Genomic DNA, 26,232 nt, shown 5'->3' on the forward strand with positions numbered 1-26,232 from the left:
GTGGTGTATCAGGGACCTGACTTTTCCTTCCCACCTGCCACAATTCCTATTACTGGCTCCCTATTTAAATAGCACCGAATTGTTGATTCATGCAGCTTGTGGTCCACTAGGGCTCCGCAATCTTTTTTCACCATGCTTTTGACAAAGCCAGTTCCTGTCACTTCGCACTTGAGGGCACTCTGGTTTTACATTCTGTGAGAGTTACTTTGTATGTTTCCTAATTGAACTTTATCCTTTTAATATCCTCTTTCATCATGCCGGACTTACTATTTTGAGGTTTAATTCTGTTTCCCAAATGGCCAGCCATCCAATCCAATTGAGTGTCATAGCAGATTTAAAGAGCAAGTTTTCCATCCCATCACTGAACTTAACTAAGGAAAATGAGACCTTTCCTATTGAGTAAGTTACCCCACACTCCCAACTCAAGCTGATCACATCTCCCCTTTTACCAAGTATCCCACCCACCTAGTCCCAGGGTTCTCTTTTTTGATAAAGAAAAACCTATTTCTTTATAGCTACTTTGGCATTGGCTAGAGACTTTCTCCCGTTCTGTTAATTGACTCCTGATTTGGAATTTATAGAATAATTTTAAAGTAGGCTAGCTTCTCTATAAACCATTGACCAAAGGAACACGACACATGTCCTTGGAACCATTCAAAGGACTCAGTGGCCTGGTGTCTTAAATGAATCATCGTGGAGCTCAGTAAGGGAACACTGGAATAGATCCTACTGGGTAGCTGAGACAGTGTCTCCGTTAGTGCATATTTCCTTTGACGAGGTCCATTCAGGATTTAAAAAAATCTAAGTGTGGAATAGATTCATCTAGATTAGTTTCCCAAATAAGGTGTTGCAGTTCATAGGCAGGCTGTCCTGCTGGTAATCCTGTCTCTTCAACCCATTTGTTCATTCTACCAAAAGTCTCTTCACCAAGCCTGGAATGAAATTCACCTTGGGTTTTATTTTAAGTGGAAAAGTATATTTTAACATGTTTATCTGATGCCAGCTTGAAGTGTTCCTCTGAAGATGCACATGGACCAAGCTGGGGAGACTAGTTTCAAAGAGGAAGGCACTTACAGGTGGTTTATTGTTGGAAGCAAGAGTTCTCAGGGAACAGTGACAATGTGTCCCTAAAAGGCAGTCTAAGCTCACAATATCCTGTAGGTGGGCCATCAAATACGCATCTTATCTAAAATCTGGAAGAGGCTCTAAAACAAGATTATTTCTCTCTCAGGCTTTCTATCTTTTTTTTTTTTTTTACATTCGTAGAATTATATGTTATATGGTGTGTAACATACTAATAACATTTATCATATTTGTCATATTTGTCTCTCCCTGCTATACTATATCCTCCATGAGGACAACAATTTTTGTCTCTGTTCACCAATATATCCACCATAACTATGCAGAACCTTGCAAATAGAGGTGCTCAACTATTTGTTGAACAGATTAATACTTTAGCCAATCAGTGCCTAAGATAGTTATCTAATTCATTGGGTGTTCGTGGTATAAGCCAATACTTTTCTTCCTTTCTTAGTCATTTGGATTTGAGAAGCAGTGGAAGGTAGCTTCATACCTAATGGTTTGGGGGTAGATAATGTAGATCAGAAATATTTGACATTTATAGTAGCAGATAGAATTTGCTCATCTTGTGGTTTCTACTGTTAAATCATCCCAATTGAGGAAGCAGTATTGGAGAAGAGTAGTGAATGAAGGGTGTCTCCCACCCAACTGCTATTGTGGTTTGTCAGATCTTAAATTACAAAGTGATTTCAGGACTTACTTGGCTAGATACTTGATGTCTTCGAAGCCCTGATTACTCCCTTCCTCCTGCATGAGAGGACCACAGTGGCCCGTCTGTGTTCGTGCCAGTTGTACACAGTTCTTCGACTTCGCCTTCTCAACCGCCAGCTGTCCCCTGGTTGTTTCTGCTCTCCCGTGATGCCTCTAACAAGAAGTGGCCAACCCTGCTGTACTGCAGCGGAACCACTCTCCGCTTTCATAGGGGAAGAGAGATAAATGATAACAAAACAAGCTTATATAAATAGGAATTATTAAAAGGAGAAACGGTGTCTAAGATTTTCCTGGAAGCAATACATGTTAAACGTAACCTCTTAAGCCATCTATGATCTTCTGTGTCTAAATCCCTTCTACGCTATAGACGTGTAGCTTCTATATCCCGGTACCGTGACATGGAGCTGATGGCTATGAGCTCACAGAATATGCCTGCATGGAGAATAACCCCAAAGAGGAATGTGAATTAATGTCGTTCGGAATGATTTTCACCAAAAGGGTTGGAAGTAAAAGGACTGTTTGGCTTAACCCTCAGTCAGTTGGCAAAATTAAATTTCATTCCTCTACCTATATGGCTATTGATCTTTTACTTTTGTAGCCATCGTCTTAGAATAACTGTGTTACCGTTGTAATTGGAGGACCATTAAGGATGACTTAGGCACGTTGAACTCCCATTACCCCTTACAGGCTGGGGCCTGCCTTGGCTGTGGTGCAGGACAGGTACCAGTGGGCTCTCAGTTCATGTGTGGTAAGGTGGTGGGAGCCGTGGAGAGGGGACAGAAGCTGGGAATGGCTATTTGGTCTTGGGTAGTTCATAAAAAGCTATAAATACTCAAACTCTGTTGAGGCATTTTACTAACTTCATCCCCTTTTTGGCTTGTAAGACACTTTAGAATTTACTAACAGAGTTTACTGTTATTTAGAAATTTGCAAGGGCTTCTTTGCTGCAAATGCCACCAGCAGATTATAATTTTATCAATAATATTGTCATCTCTTTTTAGTGCCACCAGACTTAGACCTGCATCATTCATGGTATAAACTTTACGCTTGCAAGATAACTACCATCTCTCTCTTCAAATGAGATCAGGTTAACAAAGGATAAGTATGTACAGTGAGGAAATCACTCAGTAGGCATTTCCCAAACCGTGTTTCACAGCTTACTGAGTGTTCTAGGAAACACACTGGGTCTTCTTTAAAAAAAAAAAAAAAAAAAAAATCCATGGCAAAATTGGTTTGGGAAAATTCTGTATCAGGGTTAAATAAGCTTCTTTACCAAATAACTTGTCAGAACCCTCCTCTGAGAGGGTCCGCTGTGAAGCCCCATAAGGCATGATGCAGTAGGCACTGTGGTGTCACTAAACCTCCCTCCCAGCCCTGACATTCTATAAGCCGGAGTGGCCCCAGCCCAGGGCTGACTTTATTGACTAAGGCAAGAAGTTCTGCTGTGCTGTAAATGGGTCACAGTGTAACCGTGTGTGCTCCTGCTGGCATTTCCATTTCTCGGTGTGGAATTGACTGATCTGATTGATTTGCCAGGAAAGCAGAAGTGTGCCTGTTCCCCGTGACGTGCCTCTTCCTGGATCCTCACTTGCCCTAGGCCCCACCTGGCACGGTCCATTGGCAGTCCTATCCCCAACCCCGGCTTCATGTTAGGAACCTTGGGTTATCATGCTAACAACGGGAGCGCTCCAGAATTCATCAGGGTATCTTGCATGTGGAAATCCTGATGGTAACTTTCAATATTCTCCCCCAAACTTTGTAGGAGCTGTTAGGACTGCTCATGAGGCTCCCGAATCCCAGTTTCCATGGTGAATCCATCTGTACCCTTTCCTTAAAATCTTTAAAGGCTACTTCTCTTTGCTAGCACCCACAGCTTTTATAAAATATCTGCAGCATTCCATGTACTCTCCCAGGCTGGTCTGAGAGGTGGATTGGATGGCCAGAACACCCCTTTGTTAAGTGTCCACTATGGGTAGGTCGAGGGAGCACAGCCGAGGCCACCTGTCACACACAGGCTGACTTAGGAACCAAAATCAAATGCCATAGTCCTCACACCTCTGTTCCACTTCGTCTGCGTGTTACCATAATCATCTCCAATTCTGTCACATTTTTGGTGCCAAAGAAATACTCATATGCATTGTCAAGTCCTAAATTTGACAAGCTCTTGTGGGATCTCAGATCTGACATATTTTTTGAAGGGAAGATGGAGAAGGTGCCAGGAAAGATGTCCTCAGCTAGCACGAGGACGAATTAACTCCTTAGTCACCAGATAGGTGAGGAGAGCACCAGCTCTCAGAAATCCCGATGTTCAACTTCAAGTTGGACGGGGATGCGTTCGCTAGGAAGGAGTATACTTTGAATGATTTTTTTTCATCTATAACAAGTGGTTCCACAGATCATTCATTCCTTTAGTCATTCATTCATTCATTCACATCAAGAGATTCTAAATACCAGGGATGGTTCGAGGCACTAGTGATACAGCAACAATCACCACAGACAAAATCCTCTCCCTCACATTGCTTGCATTCTGAAAGGAGGGAGAAGAAAATAAATATAAAGAACAGTTATTGACAATATCAGGTGTTTACCTGCTAACGCAGAGCAGAGAAGGGAGATAGTGAGTGCCGGCAGGGGAGTTGAAATTCTAGATGGAGCGGCTGGAAAAGGGCTCGGTGAGAAGACCATCAAGTCTGATCTGAAGTCAGCGAAGGGGAGTGATGGATATCTGGGGCTTTCTGAGCGAAGAGAAGAGCATGTGAAGGCAGGAGCTTGCCTGGCACGTTCCTGGAAGTGCAAGGAGGCCAGTGTGGCTACTGAGGGACAGGGGAAGGAGGGAGGTGACAGATGAGGGGTGAGGTGATGCTGACCCTACCGCTTTCCCTCCTTCGTCCTCCTGAGTATACAGACGTGCATCCTGTCAGAGCTGCCATCTGATGGCTTTGTCATGTGTTCCTCCCATTATATTGCCCCCGAAAATCATCCAGACCCTTAGTCATTTTCCAGTAAATATCCCTGCCCCAGGATCTGTGCTCTTCAAGCTGTGTTGCTGTGACTCCATAATGTCACCTCTGCACCATGGTAAACACCTGGCGTCCTTCCGAGCCTGACCCTTCAGGGTGCTCTGTGGTGTAGCTTCTGGCTGTGTGCCAGCTCAGTGTTCCAACATTCCCATGTACAGACATCCTTTCCAACTTCAAGGAAGTCATAGCGCTTGGGTCCCTCCACACCTTGGCTCACACCATGCCTCTTGCCCCAAGTGCCCTCCCCACTCAGTAGAAGCCTTGGCCAGTCTGGAAGAGCTCCATCTCTCCCTCCTGTCATTGGCCTCCTAACCCACCCACACATGATGATCTCTTCTCCCTCCAAACTCGCAGAGCCGTGACTTGCCTCACATCTCATTTGGAACTTGGCACACTCACTTCATTGTTGGATTCCTCTACCCTGCACACATTAGCTGAACATCTGTTTTCTGTGCATAGAACTCTGGGAGGTGTTTTATGGTTCTTTGAGGACCCTGGGTTTGAATCCTTGCTCCGCTCATTTCTAGCTGTGTAGCCTTATTCAAATTACTTACCTCTCTGGGCATCAGTTTCCTTGTCTGTTAAATGGGGATAACAATATACCTTGTAGGGTCGATGGAGAGATGAGTGAATGACTGTATGTCAGTTGTGCATACGTTGTTGTAGAAGGGTTAGCTGCTTCTCTCATTACACTACCATTTTAATTTCCAAATGTACAGAAACGAAGGGATTGTATCTGTGGCCTCATTACATTTCGGATATTCATTTCAGAGCCCAGTGACTTATGCATGGGTTATAGTCATTAAATGTGTGTTGATGATATTTTATGGTCAGACACTAGACTTTGCCAAACACGTAAGACTTCAGAGTACAGGCATGACGTGGCAAAGCTAATATTGAAGTAAATTCATCTGCTCAGATCTCCTAGCTCCGGGCCAGACCTCAGATAGCTCACACAAACTCTAACGCTGTCATCTGATTTTATGATGTATTTTAGGAAATACTTATTAAGGTTCATATATCCAAATTTTGTAAAATGCCAAAGAGGTACAAACTAATAACCAGATTCCAGGAATCTGAAGAGCTGGTATGTTTTACGTTCTAGATGCAATTCTGGGGACACTGCAGGAAGGCAGTGACTGCAGAAGCATTCTGTTTCCTCCCTTCCCCCGCCCTTCCTCCCACCTCAGCACCACACTGAGCCCAGAGAGGTGAGGGTCTCCTTCCCCAGCAGCACAGCATCCAAAGTTAGGAAGACAGATTTACCAGGCTTCTCCCATCCAACAGTGAATTTCTTCATCTGCAAACTTCCGTGTGTTTGCTGCTATGGACAAGCAGTTCTAATATTAACAGAGCTAATATTAGTGATAAGAGGAAAAAGAACAGAAATGACTCAGGTCTTCAGTGCTCACTATATGCTAACTCCTTTTCTGGCAGTCGCAGAATGGTATCGGGTTCTCTAGGGGCCCAGGAAGAGAAGTGAATTACTTTCAGCCCTTCTATTATATTCCTGTGTCTTCTATGTTCTATAATGTTATCATTAATTGCAATTCAGTCACTTAGTCTGAGTGAATTTGAACACTGTTCTCTCCAATGAATAATTTATGATGAAATGTAGAATAATTGTTTTTCCCTCCCACCTCCATCCCAGATTATAACTTTCATGAAAGTGTGGAATCTAGAATGTTCTAATCCATCACTGTATCCGCAACAAGCTTGTTCCACAGGGAGGGTCCTGACCCCCGAGTTTTGAAATAGAGGCTTTGTAATGGGATGTTATGCCTTATTTCACTGCTTAGAATATAGTTGAAATTCAGTTTCAAAATTAATGGCTTGTTTATTAAGTTGTTTATTAACTCAGTTAATAAGTGATGGAGCTCAGATTTGAACTTCAGTCTTTGGAGATTAAGATTCTCCCTCTTCCTCTGCCCTTCCCCACTCCTCTCCCTCTCTAAAAAAATAAATGAAATAATTTTTTTAATTAAAAAAAAATAACAGAAGAGAGAAAAGACACAAAAAGTGTTGCCCTTTGAGCAGGGGATGCACATGTGACCCAGCACTCCTGGGTGTTTACCTTAGAGAAATGAAAATTTATGTTTACCCAGAAACCTGCACATGAATGTTACAGCTGCTCTTTTTGTAATTACCCCAAACGGAGAGTAACCTAAATGTCCTTACATGGGTAAGTGGATAAACAAGCTGACACATCCATACAATGCAGCTCCACTCAGCAATAAAAAGGAATGACCTACAGATACACGCAACCGCATGGTTGCATCTCAAAGGCATTATTAGAAGGACAAAAACCCATCTCAGAAGGTTACGTCCTGTATGATTCCATTTAGATGACATCCTGGAAAAAACGCCATTTATGGAAATAGACAACAGATCGGTGGTCACCAGAGGTTAAAGCAGGGGAGGAGAGAGTAAAGGAGCAGCAGGAGGGAATTTTGGCGGGCGCGGGGGTGGGGGGGTGGTGATGGAATTGTTCTGTGTCTTGATTGTGCTTGTGGTTGCAAGATTCTGTATGTGGTTACAATTCGTAGGACTAACGAGGGTGTAGTGTTTCAAAGGTATGTGGCTCCAGTTGGGGGAGACAAACACCCTGGAGATGGGTTGGGGTAACAGTTGCCCAAAAGTATGAATGTGCTTCATGCCACCATCCTGGGCACTTACAGATACAATGAAAAGGGGCGCCTAGGGGGCTCAGTCGTTAGGTCATTTTGGCTAGGATTTTGGCTCAAGTCATGACCTCATGGATAGTAAGATGGAGCCCTGTGTCGGGCTCCACGAGCAGCACTGAGTCTGCCTGAGATTCCCTCCCTCTCCCTCTGCCACTCCCTCTGCTCACACTCTCTGTCCCTCTCTAAAAGAGATCAAATCTTTATTTTTTTTTTAAGATTTTATTTATTTGTCAGAGAGAGGGAGAGAGAGCGAGCACAGGCAGACAGAATGGCAGGCAGAGGCAGAGGGAGAAGCAGGCTCCCTGCTGAGCAAGGAGCCCAATGTGGGACTCGATCCCAGGACGCCGGGATCATAACCTGAGCCGAAGGCAGCTGCTTAACCCACTGAGCCACCCAGGCGTCCCAAGAGATCAAATCTTTAACAAAAGAAAATGAGACAAAATTTTGCACTAAATTTAATGTTATTAATACTTTTACCACAATTTTAAAATGAATGAATGAATAGAATAAGAAATTTCACAAAAATAGTAAAAGTTAGTACTAAGAGAAGTGGTGAAACAGGGTAGGCATGGTAATGAGAATGATAATGGGGAGTGCTGGGTAGGTAAAAAAAAAAAAAAAAGTGGGCCCTTCAGGATTCTGATGTTCTACTGCAGCCTCATAATTAGTAATATGGGCCAAACGCCACCCTTGTATCTGATGTCTTCCTACCTTTTCCCGCGGGTGCCTTGGAAGGCTGAGTGGCATTTGGGCATTGATCCTTTTTGTGATTCAAATGAAAAAGCGGGCAGAATGGGATGAATATTTATGTGCAGGATTGTCAGGCTTTGAAGACAAAAGCCCCCAGATTCCATGTCCCATGTGGATGGACCCTGCAAACAGGGCATACGGTGTCTGTTCCCCGCAAGGTCAAGTTCCCGGTTTGCCCTAATCCGCGTATGCTGACCAGACTCCCACTGAATGACAAGGACCATTTTTCAGGGCAGCCAACTACCCCAGAAGGCATTTTCTTGCCACCTTCTCCACTTTAGTAGAGCTGCCATCATTCATAACATCTAATTCTAATTAACCTCGCTGGGCTTTGTCTGGTGCTCAGCACGACAGCCTGCGCACAGTCAACATTTAGGAGGGTTTTTGTTTTGTTTGCAGAACCTGCTCTTTCTCCTGGCATCACGTCCTCAAAGACGTCTCTAAAATGTTTCCTCACTCACCACGGAATCTAAGCTGTGTTGGGGGAGGGGTCTGAAAGCAGAGGGATTTTTGCAATGTAAACCAAAGTTAACTTCCCATCTCCACCCTTCCAAATCCAGCCCATCCTCCCTGCTGGCTTAAATCCAGCCTCCTCCATGAAACCCTCCAGGCTGGTTGCAGCCTTTCTCTTTCGGAATTCTGGTGGTGCCGGTCCATGCCTGTGTGGTCTTGTGTTTTATCTCGTTGTGCACCTGCCATTTTTCATATTCTTGGGTGGGAGGGTCATTGTCTAGAGATGCTTCTGTTTCTCCTTGCTTCCCCAGGTGTGTAGACCATCTGGGGGGCTCAAGTCCTGCTCTGCCCCTCTCAATCTCTGTCCTCCAACTTTTCCTTCATGCTTAGACCTCTGGGCTCTTTCTAACACAAAAACCTACTCTTAACACACTGCTGGAGTCCTTCAGTTGCTTCTGACAACAATGGAAGCCAACAATAATGATAGCAGTAACAGTATGGTGTCTTGATCACGTGCCAGGCACCATGCAACATTGTGCCCAGACTAACTGCTTGACTATTGAGAAGCCTGATTGAGGTAGGCTCTGTTATTAGCCCCACCGTACAAATGTGGAAACTGGGGCACAGAGAAGTTAAGCAAGATTCTCGAGGTCACACAGTGCTCCAGCAGCAGAGCCAGGATTTGAATGCAGACAGTTTGGCTCCGGAGGCTCTGCTCTTTCTTATCCCCTAGAGCATGAACTGGAAACTACTTTGCAAAGAATTCAAAATTCAATTCCCTTTGTGATTCCAGGTTCTGTCACTGTCCTCAGCCGTGTTGGGCTCTGACAGTGACAAGGCACGCGGGATCTTCAGTCATGCCCAGACCCTTTCACCGCCCTATGTCTTGGCACACCTGTCACTATCTAGAAACTCCTTTGCCCCTCTCGTTGAAGGGGAAGGCTCTCTCTTCCAGCCTTGACCCCCATGCTGCAGCTTCCGGACTGCTGGGTAGGCACGCCTGTGCCCCAGCATGACTCACATGCTTCACTGCCCCCCTCCCCACACCGAGCTCATCCCTGGTCAGGCTTTTGTGTCTGCTGTTCCCTGGCACCGCTCCACACTCCCCCTCAGTCCTTGGATGCCTGCTTCCTTCACATCATGTGGGTCTTCACTCAGATGCCACCTGCTCTGAAGGGCCTGGGCAGGACAGCCGGTCAGAACTTGTTCTTCTGCCTGTCACTCTTTCCTATCTGACAGCTGTTTCAGCTCCTTCCTAGCCCTTCGTTTGCACTCCATGACATCGTCTGTGTTCCAGTTATCTGTTGCTACACAGCGAGCTACCCCAGCACCCAGGGGCTTGAAGCAAGAACCATTCCATGGTGTTTGAACATTTGGTTGGGGGTGAGGGAGAGTCGGGGTCATATATTTGGGCAGGGCTCGACTGGCTGATTCTTCCACCTCATGTGGCATCAAGTGAGGTGACTGCGGTAGTCATTGGGCAGCAGGGCTGGGCTGCAGGGTCCATGATGGCTTTCGTCTCCTACCTGGTACCCTGACTGGAGTCACTGGAAGCTGGGGCTAGGCTGGGATCTTGCATGGGACTGTGATGGCTCCAGTATGGTGGCCTCAGTGCTCTTGGACTTTCTGCACAGTGGACTGCTTCCCCGGAAGTGAGGTTCCAGGAGGCCCAGGTGGGAATTGCAAAGCTTCTTATGACCTAGCCTCAGAAGTCCCAGAATGTTACTTCTGCACCTTCTGCTGGCCAAGCAAGTTGCCGAGGCCTGGCCAGAATGAAGGGCAGGGAACATAGACCTCATCCCTCAGTGGGAGGAGGAACAAGGAATTGGTGGTTGTCTAGGAGTCCACTACATTTAAAGAGGGGGCTCTATTATTTGCCTCCCTCCTTTACGATGTGCACTCTATAAAAGCAGCATCTTCTTCTTCTTCATACTGTGTCCCCAGCACCCGGAAGAGCAGGTGCACGTGGCAGATGCCGGCAAATCCTTGCTGAGTATCTGCATGAATGAAAGAATAAAGGGGTGAATAAAGGAATGAATGAAAAAAAATGAATGAATGTTTACATCTCTGACTCTCTAATAGTTAAATCTTTCGAAAACAGAGCTGGATTTTCTTTTTTCATCTGTGTATCCATAGTTCTTAATACAGTCCTCTCCACTAACAGATGCTTGGCAAATATTTACCAAATGAATTGATGCATTTTAATTATTACAGTTAAAGGAGATAATGTGAGTTATTACCAGCAAATACATAGGTGTTGGATACAGGTAAGACTGTGAGTGAATTAATAATGCCTTATACACATGAAAATAAGTTTGTATATTTCTTTAATAAGTAAAATGAAATGGAGCAGATCCCTGCATACCTTTCCCCTTCTCTCTGCAGAAGGCTCTATGAGAAGGTCTCTGTTGGGAAGGCGGCAGCCATGGCAGCCCCAGGACCCTCCAGTCCCTTTGTCTTTGGGAGAGGGCAGGGGCCTTTGCTCCTGGCCTTCTAGCACCTTTGTCTTGGCACGGCTGCCAAGACTAATTCACTTGGAGGTTACTAAGATGGGGGCTGAGACGATGGTCTGAACAGCTAAGGGGGCTGAACTCTGCTTCCCTGCCTCTGTCCAGGAGAATCAGGTAGGATGACAGTTCTCAGCACATTCAGCCTGGTTTTGCCCTTGTGCAAGTGCAGGCCCACAGTGATTGCTGGAAGCCATGTGTTGATTCCACGGGGTGAGTGTGAGTCAGCACTTGATGTGCCGAAAAGGGAAGGATACCCTCCCCTGGGGCCCCACTTCGAGCGAGCCGTCTTCCATCCCAGCACACAGGCGTAGGGCTCGTCAGCCAGCCTCGGAGTTGGCAGTGGGAAGGCTCGGCTCCCAGAGGTCAAGCCTCAGCTTGTCCTCCTGCTTCCCCATGTGGCCTTGGACAACTTACTTGGTCTCTTCTGGGCTTCAGTTTCCTCACCTGTGAAGTGCGGCTGATCCTTAAGGTTCCTTTCTGCATTTTTATTTCTCTGTCTAAATCTGTTGTTATAATTCTAATCGGCAGATCTCTGGAAAAAGTTTCTATGTTCAAGGTCGGCCATTACATGTTACATTACTCATTATATTTCATGAGGAATACTGTGTTAAAGGTCACTACCATAAAATCAGACAGAATGTTTTAGTCCAGTACCACTCTCCTTAGTGTATTTGGGCTTTAAAAATTTTTTTTTAATTGTTTCTTGGGGTCCTCCCTGTTCTGTGGATTTTAAGATGCTTAGTTCTTGACAGGCCAAAATACTACTCCCTTCCCAAGCCCCAGAGAGCACTGATTACTATTCAGGTTAAACAAGTGCTCTGTAATGCCTCACAGCTTGGGGTATGGTTTATTACGGGACATTTAGTGGAAGCATCAAGGTATTTGGAAGATCATTGTTTCCTTCTTCCCCTACAGGCCTCGCTGAACATGCAGTTCTCAGTGGTCATGAATTTTAGTCAAGTTCAAGTTCCCATGACAGTTTTAAAAAATTATTTAAAAAAAAAAAAAAAAAAAACTGAGTTTTATTTAAACCTCACAAGCTGGGACAAGAAGTTTCAAAGAAAAAGCCAAGCTCACTCCTGCTTCTGCATTGGTTAATTCTAGGGCAGCAAACTCACATTCCTGGTCACCAGAGCTGGCCTAGTTTAAGGAACAAATTGGAGAACAAGAGTTTCAGGAAACACTGGCTAACATAAGATAATTTTAGATATTAAAGTTTCGCCCTCACAGAAGCAGTTAATAATTTTTAGAATCCGCCATGTGCCAGATATTGGGTAAAGTGGTTTCCTATCTATTATCTTATTATTGATCAAAAATAATGCTTCCAGAAAAACGGGGCTCTGTAAATACAAGTAACTTGCCCATGTTCACAGCTGGTCAGAGAAAGAGTTAGAAGCCAAACACAAATTATCTGCCTCCAAGACCAGTCCTTTCCAAGACTATACTTTCCCATTCTTTCAATGCTGGCTGGTTCCTCTGATTCTTAACTTCTGGAAGATGCTTTCAATCAGAGCCCTGCTCTGTTTTCATTTACTTCCTTTAGATTTTTAATAGCTTTAATTGATTTTCAAATATTTTCTCTCTACTGGTGGCTTATCTCTTCATGATCTTAACTGTCTTTCAAAGAGTTCTTAATTTTGATGAAGTCTAATTTTTTTTTTCCTTTCTTTTGGTGGATTGTGCTTTTGGTGTCATATGTAGAAATCTTTGTGTAACTCGGGCTACAAAGACTTTTTCCGGTATTTTCTTCTAGAAATATTATAGTTCATATTTAGGTGTCCGATTCACTTTGTGTTAATTTCTCTGTATCTCATCAGGTGTGAAATGAAGTTTTTTGGTGGTTTTTTTTTTTTTTTTTTTTTTTTTGCATATGGATATCTAATTGTTCCAGCACCATTTGTTGAAGACACTCCCATCTCCACTTTATCTGCCTTTGCACCATATTTGTTGGTGTATGGATGGACACTCTACTGTCTTCTGATTAATCTCCTTATTCTCTCTATGCTAATGTCACACCTTCACAATCACTATCATTTTATGACAAGTCTAAAAGTCAGATCTTATAAGACCTTCAACTTTTTGCCTTTTTTGGTGAAATTATCTTGTTGGCTATTTTAGATCCTTGATCATTTCTTTAGTTTTTATTTATTCAAGGACATAGTTATAAAACGGCATCTGGAAATCTGAAGATGACTTAAAATTTAAAGTTATGAAATAGGAGTCCTGAAACTTTCCATAATCTAGCTTCATCAGGAAGTGAGGCACTCAGGGCATCCGATCCCATTTGGTTAATCAAAATTATTGTGTATACCTTACGTGGATTGCCAATTTTTAAAAAAAGTAGAAATATAATAATTTATACTGGAATAGAACTGGACATGATTTCAACTGTCACTGATGTTTCAGAAAATACTCTGGGCCCTAGAATATCTTGATCATTGTGAGCATCGGTTGTCACTGTCCTAGCAAAGTGGGGAATCACTGATTAAAGGGAGTCCATTTATTCGTACTGCTGCCCACCAGAGTACGTACTCTGCTTTTGATTTGGGTGCCTTTTTTCAAACAAGTGAAGGGTTATAATTGACAGTGATAGGCATAGCATTCTGTCCCTTCCAATAAACATATTCCTGTTTACTTAAACTTGCTATCTGCTGTGCATAGTGAGGAATACTATTAATTAAGCCAATTGATCCCAGAGAATGTTAGCCATTACTACCACTGCATGACATTGAGCAAATTACTTGTCCTCTTTGCCTCAGTCTTCGTCTGTGAAATGAGAGGCTTGGACTAGTTAACCTTGAGTGACTTATCCAAATCTAAAATTCTTAGTGACTCTTTTATTCACTTAAAAATCACAGCCCTTTCAAGACCAATTAAGCAAAAACTCTTAATGGCAAAAAGCACCGTGGTAAATCAGACTGGGAGCCTTTGAGTCAGGAAAGTAGTAGTCTTTTGATGCATCACAGATCACCTAATACTACTGCATGACTCTGCTCTTGACTATGGCCAGCTCTGAGCCCTGAAGATGACATTTGTGGCTCCTGGTGCTGTGATATTTTGTGGTTTATGAAATCCCCATATTCTGAAAAGCTCCTGAGCTTTCCAGGTCAAGGAAAAGTGAAAGGAGAATGTCTTTAATCCCACACAAGTCCAGAGGACCAGAGACCTCTTAAGTTTGCAGGTTAGAGTTTAAAATACATCTCCAAAGTCAATGGTATAGTATTGAAACCAAGAGGACTTAACATGTCTCCATTGTCTTTCGTATGCCAAGGTACGGCAGCGTTACTCTGATCTGTCTGATCACAGGTGTACTAACAGAATGGGAGGGTTGGAAAGGGAAGCTTACTGGGGAATGCACAATACAGACATGAGTTAAAAATAATAGGAAGAATCTGTATTGTGGACTCACTGCATGCAAGGTGCTATGGCAGGCACTTCTTAGACATTATATCCTTTAATCTACATAACAGCCTTGAAAAATAGACATTATTGTCTTCCTCTTGCAAATGAGGAAATGATGCACAGAGAGTTCATGTTATTTGCCCAGGGTCGCACAGTAGTAAGTGATGGAGCTGATCTTCAACTTACATCTTTCTCAATCTAAGCTCAACCTCTTAATGACTGTATCAAAGGCTAGCTCTCAGAATCTAGCCAGCTCATTTAGTGCGTACTTGCATTTGTAGTGTAATAGAAACTAAGAACATAAGTAGTCCTTTTGGGTAGACTTGATGGAAGAAAGAACTCAGAAGGTGTCCTGAAGAAACTGCTTTGAGTTACTTTTTGAGATGAAGGACATGAATTGGCCTCAAGAGAAAAGCGAGTTCATGCTGAGGGAACAGACTATTTGAGGCCATGAAGATACAAATGAATAAATTATTTGTTCAGGAAGCAATGTACAGACTTACTCATTGCAGGGCAATACCAGAAATAAAGCTTGATGTCATAGGGGTGAAAAATCTAAGAGATTTCACTTTGTTATGCTGGGCACTGGAGATCCACTCCCAGTTCTTAAGCAAGGGAAGAAACATAATTAAAATTGTATTTTATTTTGCAATTTATTCTATAACTTTTGTAGAATACATAATGGGCTTTTAATGTATCAAGGGAGGTCAAGAGAAAATTTCTTAGCAAAATATATTTGATACCCAACAAATTATTTTCGGGAGTACATTGTAGCTCATCCCACTGAAGTCCTATAGCTTCCAATGGTGCAATGACAGTGTATTCAGGCCCTTAAGTTAAGAGGGCTGGAAACATGTTTTACACAATTTTCAGGTATAAGGGTGACTAACCCACTGCAGTTAAGCTCCATACTCCCATCATCACTGATATTGAGCAGTATGCATAAATGGAACACACAAAGGTTATATATTAAATCCAGGGTTGGGCTGCTAGAAAGCCCTCAATGATATATATTAAGTCAAGTTGAAGTCCTCTTTCAATTAGCATCCACTGTTCCTGAGTGAGGGCTGATGTATTTGGTGAACTGTAGCCGGGTGCCTTCCCTATAAATCCACGAATGCTAACTTAATATCTCTTCACATTTTCTGAAGCATTTTCTTCCTTTCTCTCTCTCTCTCTCCCTCTCCCTCTCACTCTCTTTCTCTCTCTCCAGTTCCAGAGACCTAATGACTTCTCACCCCCTTTTCGCTTTGGGACTGTGCCCAATGGCAGCACAGAGAGGAATATTCGCAATAACTACGCAGAAATGCATGCCTACATGGGAAAGTTCAACCAGAGGGGTGTAGATGATGCATTGCTCTCCCTGAAAACAGGGTAAGAACTGCTTCCAAGCTCAGAGTCTTTAATGTCTTTCTCACATTTATTAAATGTACACTGAATCAGGTATATTGTGCTTGGGTGCCAAAGTTAAACCAAAGAAGACTGCATTTGCTTTCCGTGGATTTCCAAGTTGAATTTGACAATATAATTCAGGCCAGTAAACAAAGATTCCTATGCTATCAGATACCTCTATGTATTTTTGTTTTACAAATTATATTCTACTTCCATTAATGTAACCATGAAACAGGAATGAAGTGGCCATAAAAGTAGAAGGGACGAGTCAAGGCTAAGGTTCATGTATTACACATGAAATGCACAGCTGTTGACCAGAAGGTGAAAATGAATGATTCTGGGGTCTTGTGGATAAGGGAGAAGTGAAAGAAGAAAAGGGTGAAGGTTTTTAGATAACAAGCAGTGAGAATGTGTTGACTGATCTCCAGGTACAGTTTTTGTTGGTGTTCTTTGATCCAGCTTTATACTCTAGAAAGTATTTGTTAAAAGGAGCTCACAAACTGCAGATATGTGGGCTTGCATAATCCCAGCCACATTGGTCCCTTTATCCATTTGGCCTCTCGAAGCCACAGCTGTGGAATAAGACAGATAATTGAGCATCATAGATATTGGGACTTAGGGGTAAAGGGGTCTTATAACTGATTTCCTGTGTTGTATGATGACTAGTCACACTTGGACCTCCCAGTGGCTCCAGTTCTGGAAAAGCCACCCAGATGCCTGTTTACTTAAATACTGTTAGACTCTGTCTTATCACCATAAAATCACAGGAGGTATCAGGTAACGGGATTTGAGCTTGGGCATGGGACCACCGTGGTAGGTTGTCTGGCCCCTGGTATATACACAGTTGACAAGCATATTGGAGTTTGGGGGGTTTTTTGGTGTACCACTTTTCTATCGGGTACTTATGGGCTTTTTGGAAAATGTTTCATATCTTATCGTACCATAAAGGGCTTATTTTTCCTCAAGGAAGGATAAAGCTAACTTACCTTGTAAATGTGAAAGGGAGGACGCATGCTTTTCTTTCTTGCAGACCTCTCTATATTACCTACCTATATGGCTGTATCTGAATTTCTTTCTCTACTTTTGATATGTTTAAATGTTGGTTTGAAATATTGGTCCAGGCCTTCTTGCCATTACCCCTAGTTGTACTCCCTTCCCTGCATATTCCTTCCTTGGAAAGTGCACTATATAAAATGAGATTCCTAGATGTTTCGGAACTTGTGAGGTCTGGATGTGTCTATACGTTGGGTTCTCCTGTAGTTGCACACATTTGCTCTTAATAAGCCTGTGCTGCTACCACCCAGAATGCTCCTTTCTTTCCTTGTGCTGCAAAACAGAATATTGAAACCTTTCTGACCACAAAAATAGCATTGCACAGCTATTGAAACACATACACCTACACTTATCCCCACTCTGGACTGTAATGAACTGAGAAATGAAAAATGTTATATAAATCTAACCCATGCTATTTGTTGTTATCATCGTGATGGTTACTTTTCATTATTTCGGTTATTATTTCTATTGATTCCTTTTTACTCCTTCTCCTTTCAGACACAGCTTATGAGTTGGCTTCAGGCCCAACTTACATTCTCATCGTTCCCAGTGGGAGGGAAAGAACTCCTCCTTTCAACCTGAAATCACATAAAGAACAGCCTGGGATTTAGGCTTTAGATTCTGGCTGAGTTCCAACTCGAGCCTCACTTTGAATGGGTTCTCCCCATCGCTTGCTGGAACCCTACTGCTTCATATTAATGGCCCCATAGGTAGTTTTGTACTAAAATTCCTCCACCGGGTGGTTTGTTTGCTTCTGTTTTGCACAGGAAACTGGATGCCTTCATCTACGATGCAGCAGTGCTGAACTACATGGCCGGCAGAGATGAAGGCTGCAAGCTGGTGACCATTGGTAGCGGAAAGGTCTTTGCTTCCACTGGTTACGGCATTGCCATCCAAAAAGATTCTGGCTGGAAGCGCCAGGTGGACCTTGCTATTCTGCAGCTGTTCGGAGATGGTGAGTCAAAGATGGCGGCTCTTCTGATAGCCAGTCCAAAACACCGACCCTTCTTTCTTCTCCACACCTGTAACCCCAGCCTTTCCAGAAAAGTAACTTTGGGGATAGGTATGAGTATGCTAAGACTGCCTAACAAAGTACCATAGCTGAGTGACTTCAGTGATAGAAATTTGGCTCACCGTTCCAGAGGCAGAAGTCTAAGCGTCAGCATTGGTTCCTTCTGAGGGCCTCAAGGGAGAATCTGTTCCATGCCTCTCCCCCAGCTTGGGGTGGTTTGTTGGCAACTGTGAGCATTCCTGCACTCGTAGACACATCACCCATCTCTGCCTTCATGTCTGCATAGCATTTTCCCTATGTGCCTGCTGCCTGTCTACCTGTGTGTGCCTGATTGATGCCATTTTTAAGGATGCCAATTATATTGGATTAGGGGCCCACCCTACTCCAGGATGACCTCCTCTTAACTAATTCTGTCTGCAATTACCTCATTTCCAAATAAAGTCACATTTCAAGGGATTGGTGATGAGGACTTCCAACAGAGGACTATGGCATGAGGAGGGGAGGTGTTGGACAGGGACACAATTCAACCCACAACTGGGTGAAATTTAGGAGAAAGGATTAGAGTAGTTGGTCAGGGAGGTATGTGTCAGGATCACGAGGTATGATTAAATTTAAAGGATAAAGTAAGAGAAGCTAGTATAGATACATGTGGCCAGAGCAGTGGATAGGCCTTCAAAAAGGTCTCCAAAGAATGGATCCAGAGAAATGGTACAGAAATATACTTGTGGCCTTCTATCCATCTATCCATCCAACCCTCTCTCCCATCTTGCTCTTTCAGCTAGAAGAGGGAGGAATTGGGGACAGGGTCCTCTGAGGCCGACATTCATAAGGTACTCCCCAGTGTCATCCTGGGAGGAGACCAAGCAGCCAGCTTGCTTTGGGAAAAAAATCTCATCTCCACTTTCTTTTATTTTTTTTTAATTTTTTTTTTAATTACTTTTCAGTGTACTAGGAAAGTACATTGTTTATGCACCACACCCAGTGCTCCATGCAATACCCACAATACCCATGACCAGGCTGGCCCAACTTCCCACCCCCCGCCCCTTCAGAACCCTCAGATTGTTTTTCAGAGTCCATAGTCTCTCATGGTTCACCTCCCCTTCCAATTTCCCCCACCTCCCTTCTCCTCTCCATCTCCCCATGTCCTCCATGTTATTGGTTTTGCTCCACAAATAAGTGAAACCATATGATAAATGACTCTCTCTGCTTGACTTATTTCACTCAGCATAATCTCTTCCAGTCCCATCCATGTTGCTACAAAAGTTGGGTATTCATCCTTTCTGATGGAGGCATAATACTCCATAGTGTATATGGACCACATCTTCCTTATCTATTCGTCTGTTGAAGGGCATCTTGGTTCTTTCCACAGTTTGGCGACTGTGGCCATTGCTGCTATGAACACTGGGATACAGATGGACCTTCTTTTCACTACATCTGTATCTTTGGGGCAAATACCCAATAGTGCAATTGCAGGGTCATAGGGTAGCTCTATTTTTAATTTCTTAAGGAATCTCCACACTGTTTTCCAAAGTGGCTGTACCGATTTGCATTCCTACCAACAGTGTCAGAGGGTTCCCCTTTCTCCACATCCTCGCCAACACACATTGTTTCTTGTCTTGTTAATTTTGGCCATTCTGACTGGTGTTAGGTGGTACTTTCGTTATACTTGTGTCTTCTGCGACCCTCTTCACTTTGTTGCCTGGAGTACCTACTCTTCCTGTAGTCTCCCAGAAGCATATCCAGTTATGCAGGAACAGCCTGACTCTGCTTCGCCACACAGGCCATCAGCCGGGAGGTTCTCTAAATTATATCTATAGAACCTTCACAGTTAGGGATGAGATGAGAGGCAGAAGAACACAGCTGGATTATAAGATCCAGGTGAAGTTGGTTGTTCCACTAGTTAGGAAAATCATAGTTTGATCAAAGCAATGAGTGAAAAGTGATTTGGTTAACACTGAAAAGATAAGGAATTTCTAGCTGGAGTGCTAACAGGCTATGTTAGTACGAGGGCTTCTGGAATTCTCATGTAGCTCTCACTCAAAGGCAATTAACAGAGCCTCTGTCAGTAAGGAAGGGCGGCAGTAGGGATGACTGGGAGAAGTTGCCAAAGCTCCAGTCAGTTTACGCAAAGTTCAAATTTTTAGCCAAATTGGAGTTATTAAAACAGGCAGTTTAGTTCATGAGATTTTCAGAATTTTGTTTGCCTAGAATCGGATGCACTCTAGGGCATGTGGATTCCTTCATTTTCCTTTTGTCTAAGGTTTCTGCCTTGCTAATTCCTTGTATCCAGTGAAGTAGATAAAGGTTATTGTCCCCGGCATGAATCGAATTAATCAAAGCTTCTCTAAGTGGTGTTACAAGGAGGCAGGTCTGAATTCGGTGGTCTTGTTTGATTCAAGCTTCTCCTCTTCAGTCTTAACATTTCTCTTTCCCTCTGCAACAAGAGATCAGTAAGTGTGAGGGTCCGTGGGGAGACAGTCTCCCTGCTTATCTCTTTCTGTCCCTCCTGCCCCAGCCCCATCTGGTTTGCATATTTTCAAGAACAATGTTCTGAATCTCGTGTTTAATTAATGTTATTTCTTACTATCTTAAAAATAAAATACAAATGCTTACTTAGTCTGATACTCAAGCTCTCAGCAATCTTGCCTCAACCTTTTTTGTTCAGCTTCCTTTGCCTCCTTGCACTCTGGCTGAGCTGTTCTGCATGTCTTTCCCAAACAAACCTTGTGTTTTCCCATTGATCGTGCCATTTCTGCCACCTGGAGCGCCTTTTCATGCAAGTTAAATTAAAATGTACCCATTCATTCTGTCCCTCTGAAGTCCTACCTTCCTCGTGAAAACCCACTGGCCACCCCATCCACAAAATTAGTCTCCTGAATTTGAACCCCTGTTACCTGCATATTGCTAGTCCTATTAATTATTTCTATACCAATGGCGACTGGATAGATAATGGAGAGCAGGGGTAATGCCTCATATCTTTATGTCACTGCAGTCCCCACACTGAGCTGTCACTGAATACTTTTTGAATACATGGGTGAGTTAATATATATATATAGTGATATTAATAAAATTACTGAGAACTTTATTTTCTTTCTCCATGTCTCCTTCTCTCTCATGTTCTTCTCTTTCTTCCCTAATACCCCTTCTTGTCCCCTTTCTCTGCTCTTCTGTCTTCTCTCTCGTTTTCCTTTCTGCCATGTGTCCAGGAGAGATGGAGGAGCTGGAAGCTCTCTGGCTCACTGGCATTTGCCACAACGAAAAGAATGAGGTCATGAGCAGCCAGCTGGACATTGACAACATGGCAGGCGTCTTCTACATGTTGGGGGCAGCCATGGCTCTCAGTCTCATCACCTTCATCTGCGAACACCTATTCTATTGGCAGTTCCGGCACTGCTTTATGGGTGTCTGTTCTGGCAAGCCTGGCATGGTCTTCTCCATTAGCAGAGTAAGTGGTTTGATGGAGGTGCTGGGAGCTTGGGAAGGACGGCTTAGTCTGGCACTGCGCGACGCAGGGAGACCCAGGCGGGCACTGACTCCAGCCTTGTGCAGCTAAAGCCAGAAACTACATCATGTACGTTTCCCCAAGGGGTCGGGTGATAAAATTTCAGGTGGCTCAAAAACAAAACAAAACAAAAAAACAGGTGATATTATTTTTCCTTCAAGGAGCAGCTTTGTGTGTGCGGTTTGGCATTTGGTTCCCAATAAGAACTGACAGATCAATCAAAATGAAAAATTTGGCCTTCTACCAAATGCCTTCCATCACCACTAGTTAATTCTGTATGGGATGTATTAATCATTTAATCTTTTTTTTAAAATCACATCTCTATTCAAATAGTGAAATGTAATATATCTCTCTTATTCTGACATACAAAGATATATTATTGGTAGTTCCACTGTTCATGCTGTTTTAACCATGTGTGAGTTGTGGGGAGTTAAAGAGCTTTACAGAACCTTCAGAAGTAAGTACTGATCTATGAGAAATTTACATTCCAGAAACTTCCTTAATTGAAACACGAGTATAACTCTTAAGGTGTTCTTTACTTCGGTCTTTTTTAAGTTTCAAGTCCAAAGTGAGGATCCGGAATTCAGTTTTAAATATGAACAGAGGATCACAGGGGGACGGTGGGGGGAAACAGGCCTCTTTTAATTTCATCAGTAAGGTTATGGGATTCATTCATGAGACGTGACCTCAGATATCCTTTTAGAATAGAGGTCTAGATTTCAAATATAACTAACTTCGGCTCTAATGGAGTTATGTAAGAGAATGGATTTCTCATTAAGTTGTTCTATCTTTTCATAATTTCCTATAGTATTTTAGTGATAGAGAACAGTTTCCTCTCTGGCTGTGAGCTGATTCAAGCCATTCAGTAAGTAAGCAGGAAGAAGGAACGTGTGGTCCCTGAGCCACATTGCTCCATGGTGCAGTCCTTTCTAAGGTCCCGGATAGGGTGCTGGCAGAAGCAGTGGGAGTTGATGGCCTGTAATAGAAATCCCATTCATAGGCCTACAGCACAATTAAGGCCTTTGTAGAGGAAAAACTCTCAGCACTTTCCCTTAGCTGTAATCAAAAAGGGTTAGAAAGCAAGGAGAGTAACTGTACCTTGAAGGTCTCGAGTCTCACTACTGCCCTCTGGGACGGCGAGGCTCACCTCACCTAACCCTCTCTTCTTTCCCACTTAGCTGCAGTTCTCCATTCTGATCTTCTCTGCTCTCCTCCCCATCTACCAGGGCAACTTCCCTTCCAGATCACTCCCCTTTGTTTCAAAGACCCAATTCAAATGACCTCCCCGTCACATATTTCCTTGCCAGGGAGAAAAGTTCCAAGGGTGTCCGCTTATCAGGGCAGAGAGCAAGACATTAGCAGCCTAGCTTGACTTGGGACTTGACCCCAACCCATTACCTCTCCTGGACGGTGTTCCTCAAGGCCTGGTACACAGAGCTGCACCAGGGAGTTCTCAATCAATACTAATTTGTCACAATATTAATTATGTATGATAAGATTAAGGGAGTGAGAAAGTATTAGAAGGAAACCAGGAGCTAAGGAGAACAAGGGAATTATTTATTCCTATTCAGTACTTGCTATCTGTCCCAGGTCTGCCCTCCCACGGTGTAGGGCACAGCGGGAGAAAAATCCTTCTTTGACCCCAGGGCTCTCTGACTCTCTGTGAATTTGGTGCATGCTTGGCTCAAGAAGAGAACCCCTCAGCCATTCTTTGGTGACCAAAACCCTAAGAGGCACTCAAAATGTGTCAGCGCTAGAAAAGAGTGGCTCTTGTGAGCGCTGAGCTCCCCTGTGCTGTACAGGCAGCCGGGGTGGCTGGCCAGGACAGAACAGCCCTGATGCCCATGGCACATGGCTGTCGATTTCCAGGCAGCCGATGGTAATTTTTGCCGTCTGTTGCTATCACGACCTCATTTTTAAGGTGCGGAAACTTAGGCTTAGGAAGGAAAATCAATGCAAGTCAATGGTGGAGTGGCAGTGTAGAATGTCATGTCTTCTGATTCCAGTCTATTTGCTCAAGTCACCTGGAGTGGCCGTGTCCCCTCTTGGAGAGCCAGGCCATGAAGCTCAGCTCATGATAGGAAACTCGCCCAACTCAGATGACAACTCGGGCGAGCTTCTAGCCCTGTCAGCCTATCAGTATACTAAGACTGGTTCATGCTCTCCCTGACTTTTCTTCTCCAGCGAGACAGATGGTAGTGGGGTGGGGGGACGAGCGTTGTCCGTGGAGACCTGACCCATGTCCTCCTCTTCCCGCTCCAGGGTATCTACAGCTGCATCCATGGAGTGGCGATTGAGGAGCGCCAGTCCGTGATGAACTCCCCCACCGCGACCATGAACAACACACATTCCAACATCCTGCGCCTGCTCCGCACAGCCAAGAACATGGCCAACCTGTCCGGCGTGAACGGCTCCCCCCAGAGCGCCCTGGACTTCATCCGACGCGAGTCATCCGTCTACGACATCTCCGAGCACCGCCGCAGCTTCACGCACTCCGACTGCAAGTCCTACAACAACCCGCCGTGCGAGGAGAACCTCTTCAGCGACTACATCAGCGAGGTGGAGAGAACTTTCGGTAACCTGCAGCTGAAGGACAGCAATGTGTACCAAGACCACTATCACCACCACCACCGGCCCCACAGCATCGGCAGCGCCAGCTCCATCGACGGGCTCTACGACTGTGACAACCCGCCCTTCACCACGCAGCCGCGGTCCATCAGCAAGAAGCCCCTGGACATTGGCCTCCCCTCCTCCAAACACAGCCAGCTGAGCGACCTGTACGGCAAATTCTCGTTCAAGAGCGACCGCTACAGTGGCCACGATGACCTGATCCGCTCAGACGTGTCCGACATCTCCACCCACACGGTCACCTACGGAAACATCGAGGGCAACGCCGCCAAGAGGCGTAAGCAGCAATACAAGGACAGCCTGAAGAAGCGGCCAGCCTCGGCCAAGTCCCGCCGGGAGTTTGACGAGATCGAGCTGGCCTACCGCCGCCGGCCCCCCCGCTCCCCTGACCACAAGCGCTACTTCAGGGACAAGGAAGGGCTCCGGGACTTCTACCTGGACCAGTTCCGCACCAAGGAGAACTCCCCGCACTGGGAGCACGTGGACCTGACGGATATCTACAAGGAGCAGAGCGACGACTTCAAGCGTGACTCGGTCAGCGGAGGCGGGCCCTGCACCAACAGGTCTCACCTCAAGCACGGGGCGGGCGACAAACACGGCGTGGTCGGCGGGGTCCCGGCTCCCTGGGAGAAGAACCTGACCAACGTGGACTGGGAGGACCGCTCCGGGGGCAACTTCTGCCGCAGCTGCCCCTCCAAGCTGCACAACTACCCCACGACCGTGAGCGGGCAGAACTCGGGCCGGCAGGCGTGCATCCGGTGCGAGGCTTGCAAGAAAGCAGGGAATCTGTACGACATCAGCGAGGACAACTCCCTGCAGGAGCTGGACCAGCCGGCCGCCCCCGTGGCGGTGCCGTCCAACGCCCCCAGCGCCAAGTACCCCCAGAGCCCGACCAACTCCAAGGCCCAGAAGAAGACCCGGAACAAGCTGCGCCGGCAGCACTCGTACGACACGTTCGTAGACCTGCAGAAGGAAGAAGCCGCCTTGGCCCCGCGCAGCGTGAGCCTGAAAGACAAGGGCCGCTTCCTGGACGGCAGTCCCTACGCCCACATGTTTGAGATGCCAGCCGGCGAGAGCACCTTTGCCAACAACAAGTCCTCAGTGCCCGCTGCCGGACACCACCACCACAACAACCCCGGCGGTGGCTACATGCTCAGCAAGTCGCTCTACCCCGACCGGGTCACGCAGAACCCTTTCATCCCCACTTTCGGGGACGACCAGTGCTTGCTCCACGGCAGCAAATCCTACTTCTTCAGGCAGCCCACGGGGGCGGGGGCGCCGAAAGCCAGGCCAGACTTCCGCGCCCTTGTCACCAACAAGCCGGTGGTCTCGGCCCTTCACGGGGCTGTGCCAGGCCGTTTCCAGAAAGACATCTGTATAGGGAACCAGTCCAACCCCTGTGTGCCTAACAACAAAAACCCCAGGGCTTTCAACGGCTCCAGCAATGGGCATGTTTATGAGAAACTTTCTAGTATTGAGTCTGATGTCTGAGTGAGGGAAGAGAGAGGGTTGAAGGTGGGTACGGGAGGGTGGGGCTGTGGGCGTGTGGTGCGCATGTCACGGCGGGTGACGGGGGTAAACTTGGTTCCCATTTGCTCCTTTCTTGTTTTCCTTTATTTACGGAATCCTGGAGTTCTGATTCCTTCTGAGGGCAACCCCGGTGACCAGCACCGTCTCTCCTCCCTTTCCGGCTCTCTCCTCCTTCCCCACCTGTCAGTCGCTTCTGGTCGTGGGAAAGAGTGCGGTGGGCTCGCTCAGCACAGCACCGGGAAGGCAGAGTGGAGAGAAGAAGGGGCTGCGCGCAGGCTTCCTCCCAGCACGGAAGGACTGTTTGCCACCCGCGCGGAGCAAAGCGGGAGAAACAAAAGGAGGCCGCGTGAGCACAGGATAGCTCTTCCCAAACGGATCTTTAGGTGTAGGTGAGAAAGCAAAAGCGTCCCAATGGGACCATTTAGCCTACTGCCTGTGAAGGCAAAGAGGCTTTTGCTAAATTCTTGCCACTTCGGTGACATCTCTTTGGGGCCCGTGTGCCATG

General features: G+C 45.3%; 1 protein-coding gene across 2 annotated transcripts in view; it reads left to right on the forward strand.

Annotated features, from left to right (window-relative positions):
* Positions 1-25,698, forward strand: part of GRIN2B (glutamate ionotropic receptor NMDA type subunit 2B) — a 403,956-nt gene extending 378,258 nt beyond the window's left edge. For both annotated transcript variants that reach the window (XM_059186007.1, XM_059186008.1), the window contains 4 exons: positions 15,824-15,984; positions 17,823-18,010; positions 21,274-21,512; positions 23,832-25,698. In XM_059186007.1, the coding sequence (XP_059041990.1) occupies positions 15,824-15,984; positions 17,823-18,010; positions 21,274-21,512; positions 23,832-25,688 (2,445 nt within the window). In that variant the 3' untranslated portion in view covers positions 25,689-25,698. The remainder of the gene's footprint in view (positions 1-15,823; positions 15,985-17,822; positions 18,011-21,273; positions 21,513-23,831) is intronic.
* Positions 25,699-26,232: the final 534 nt, after the last annotated feature.

The sequence above is a fragment of the Mustela lutreola genome, chromosome 8, assembly GCF_030435805.1.
Source record: "Mustela lutreola isolate mMusLut2 chromosome 8, mMusLut2.pri, whole genome shotgun sequence".
Lineage (NCBI taxonomy): Eukaryota > Metazoa > Chordata > Mammalia > Carnivora > Mustelidae > Mustela > Mustela lutreola.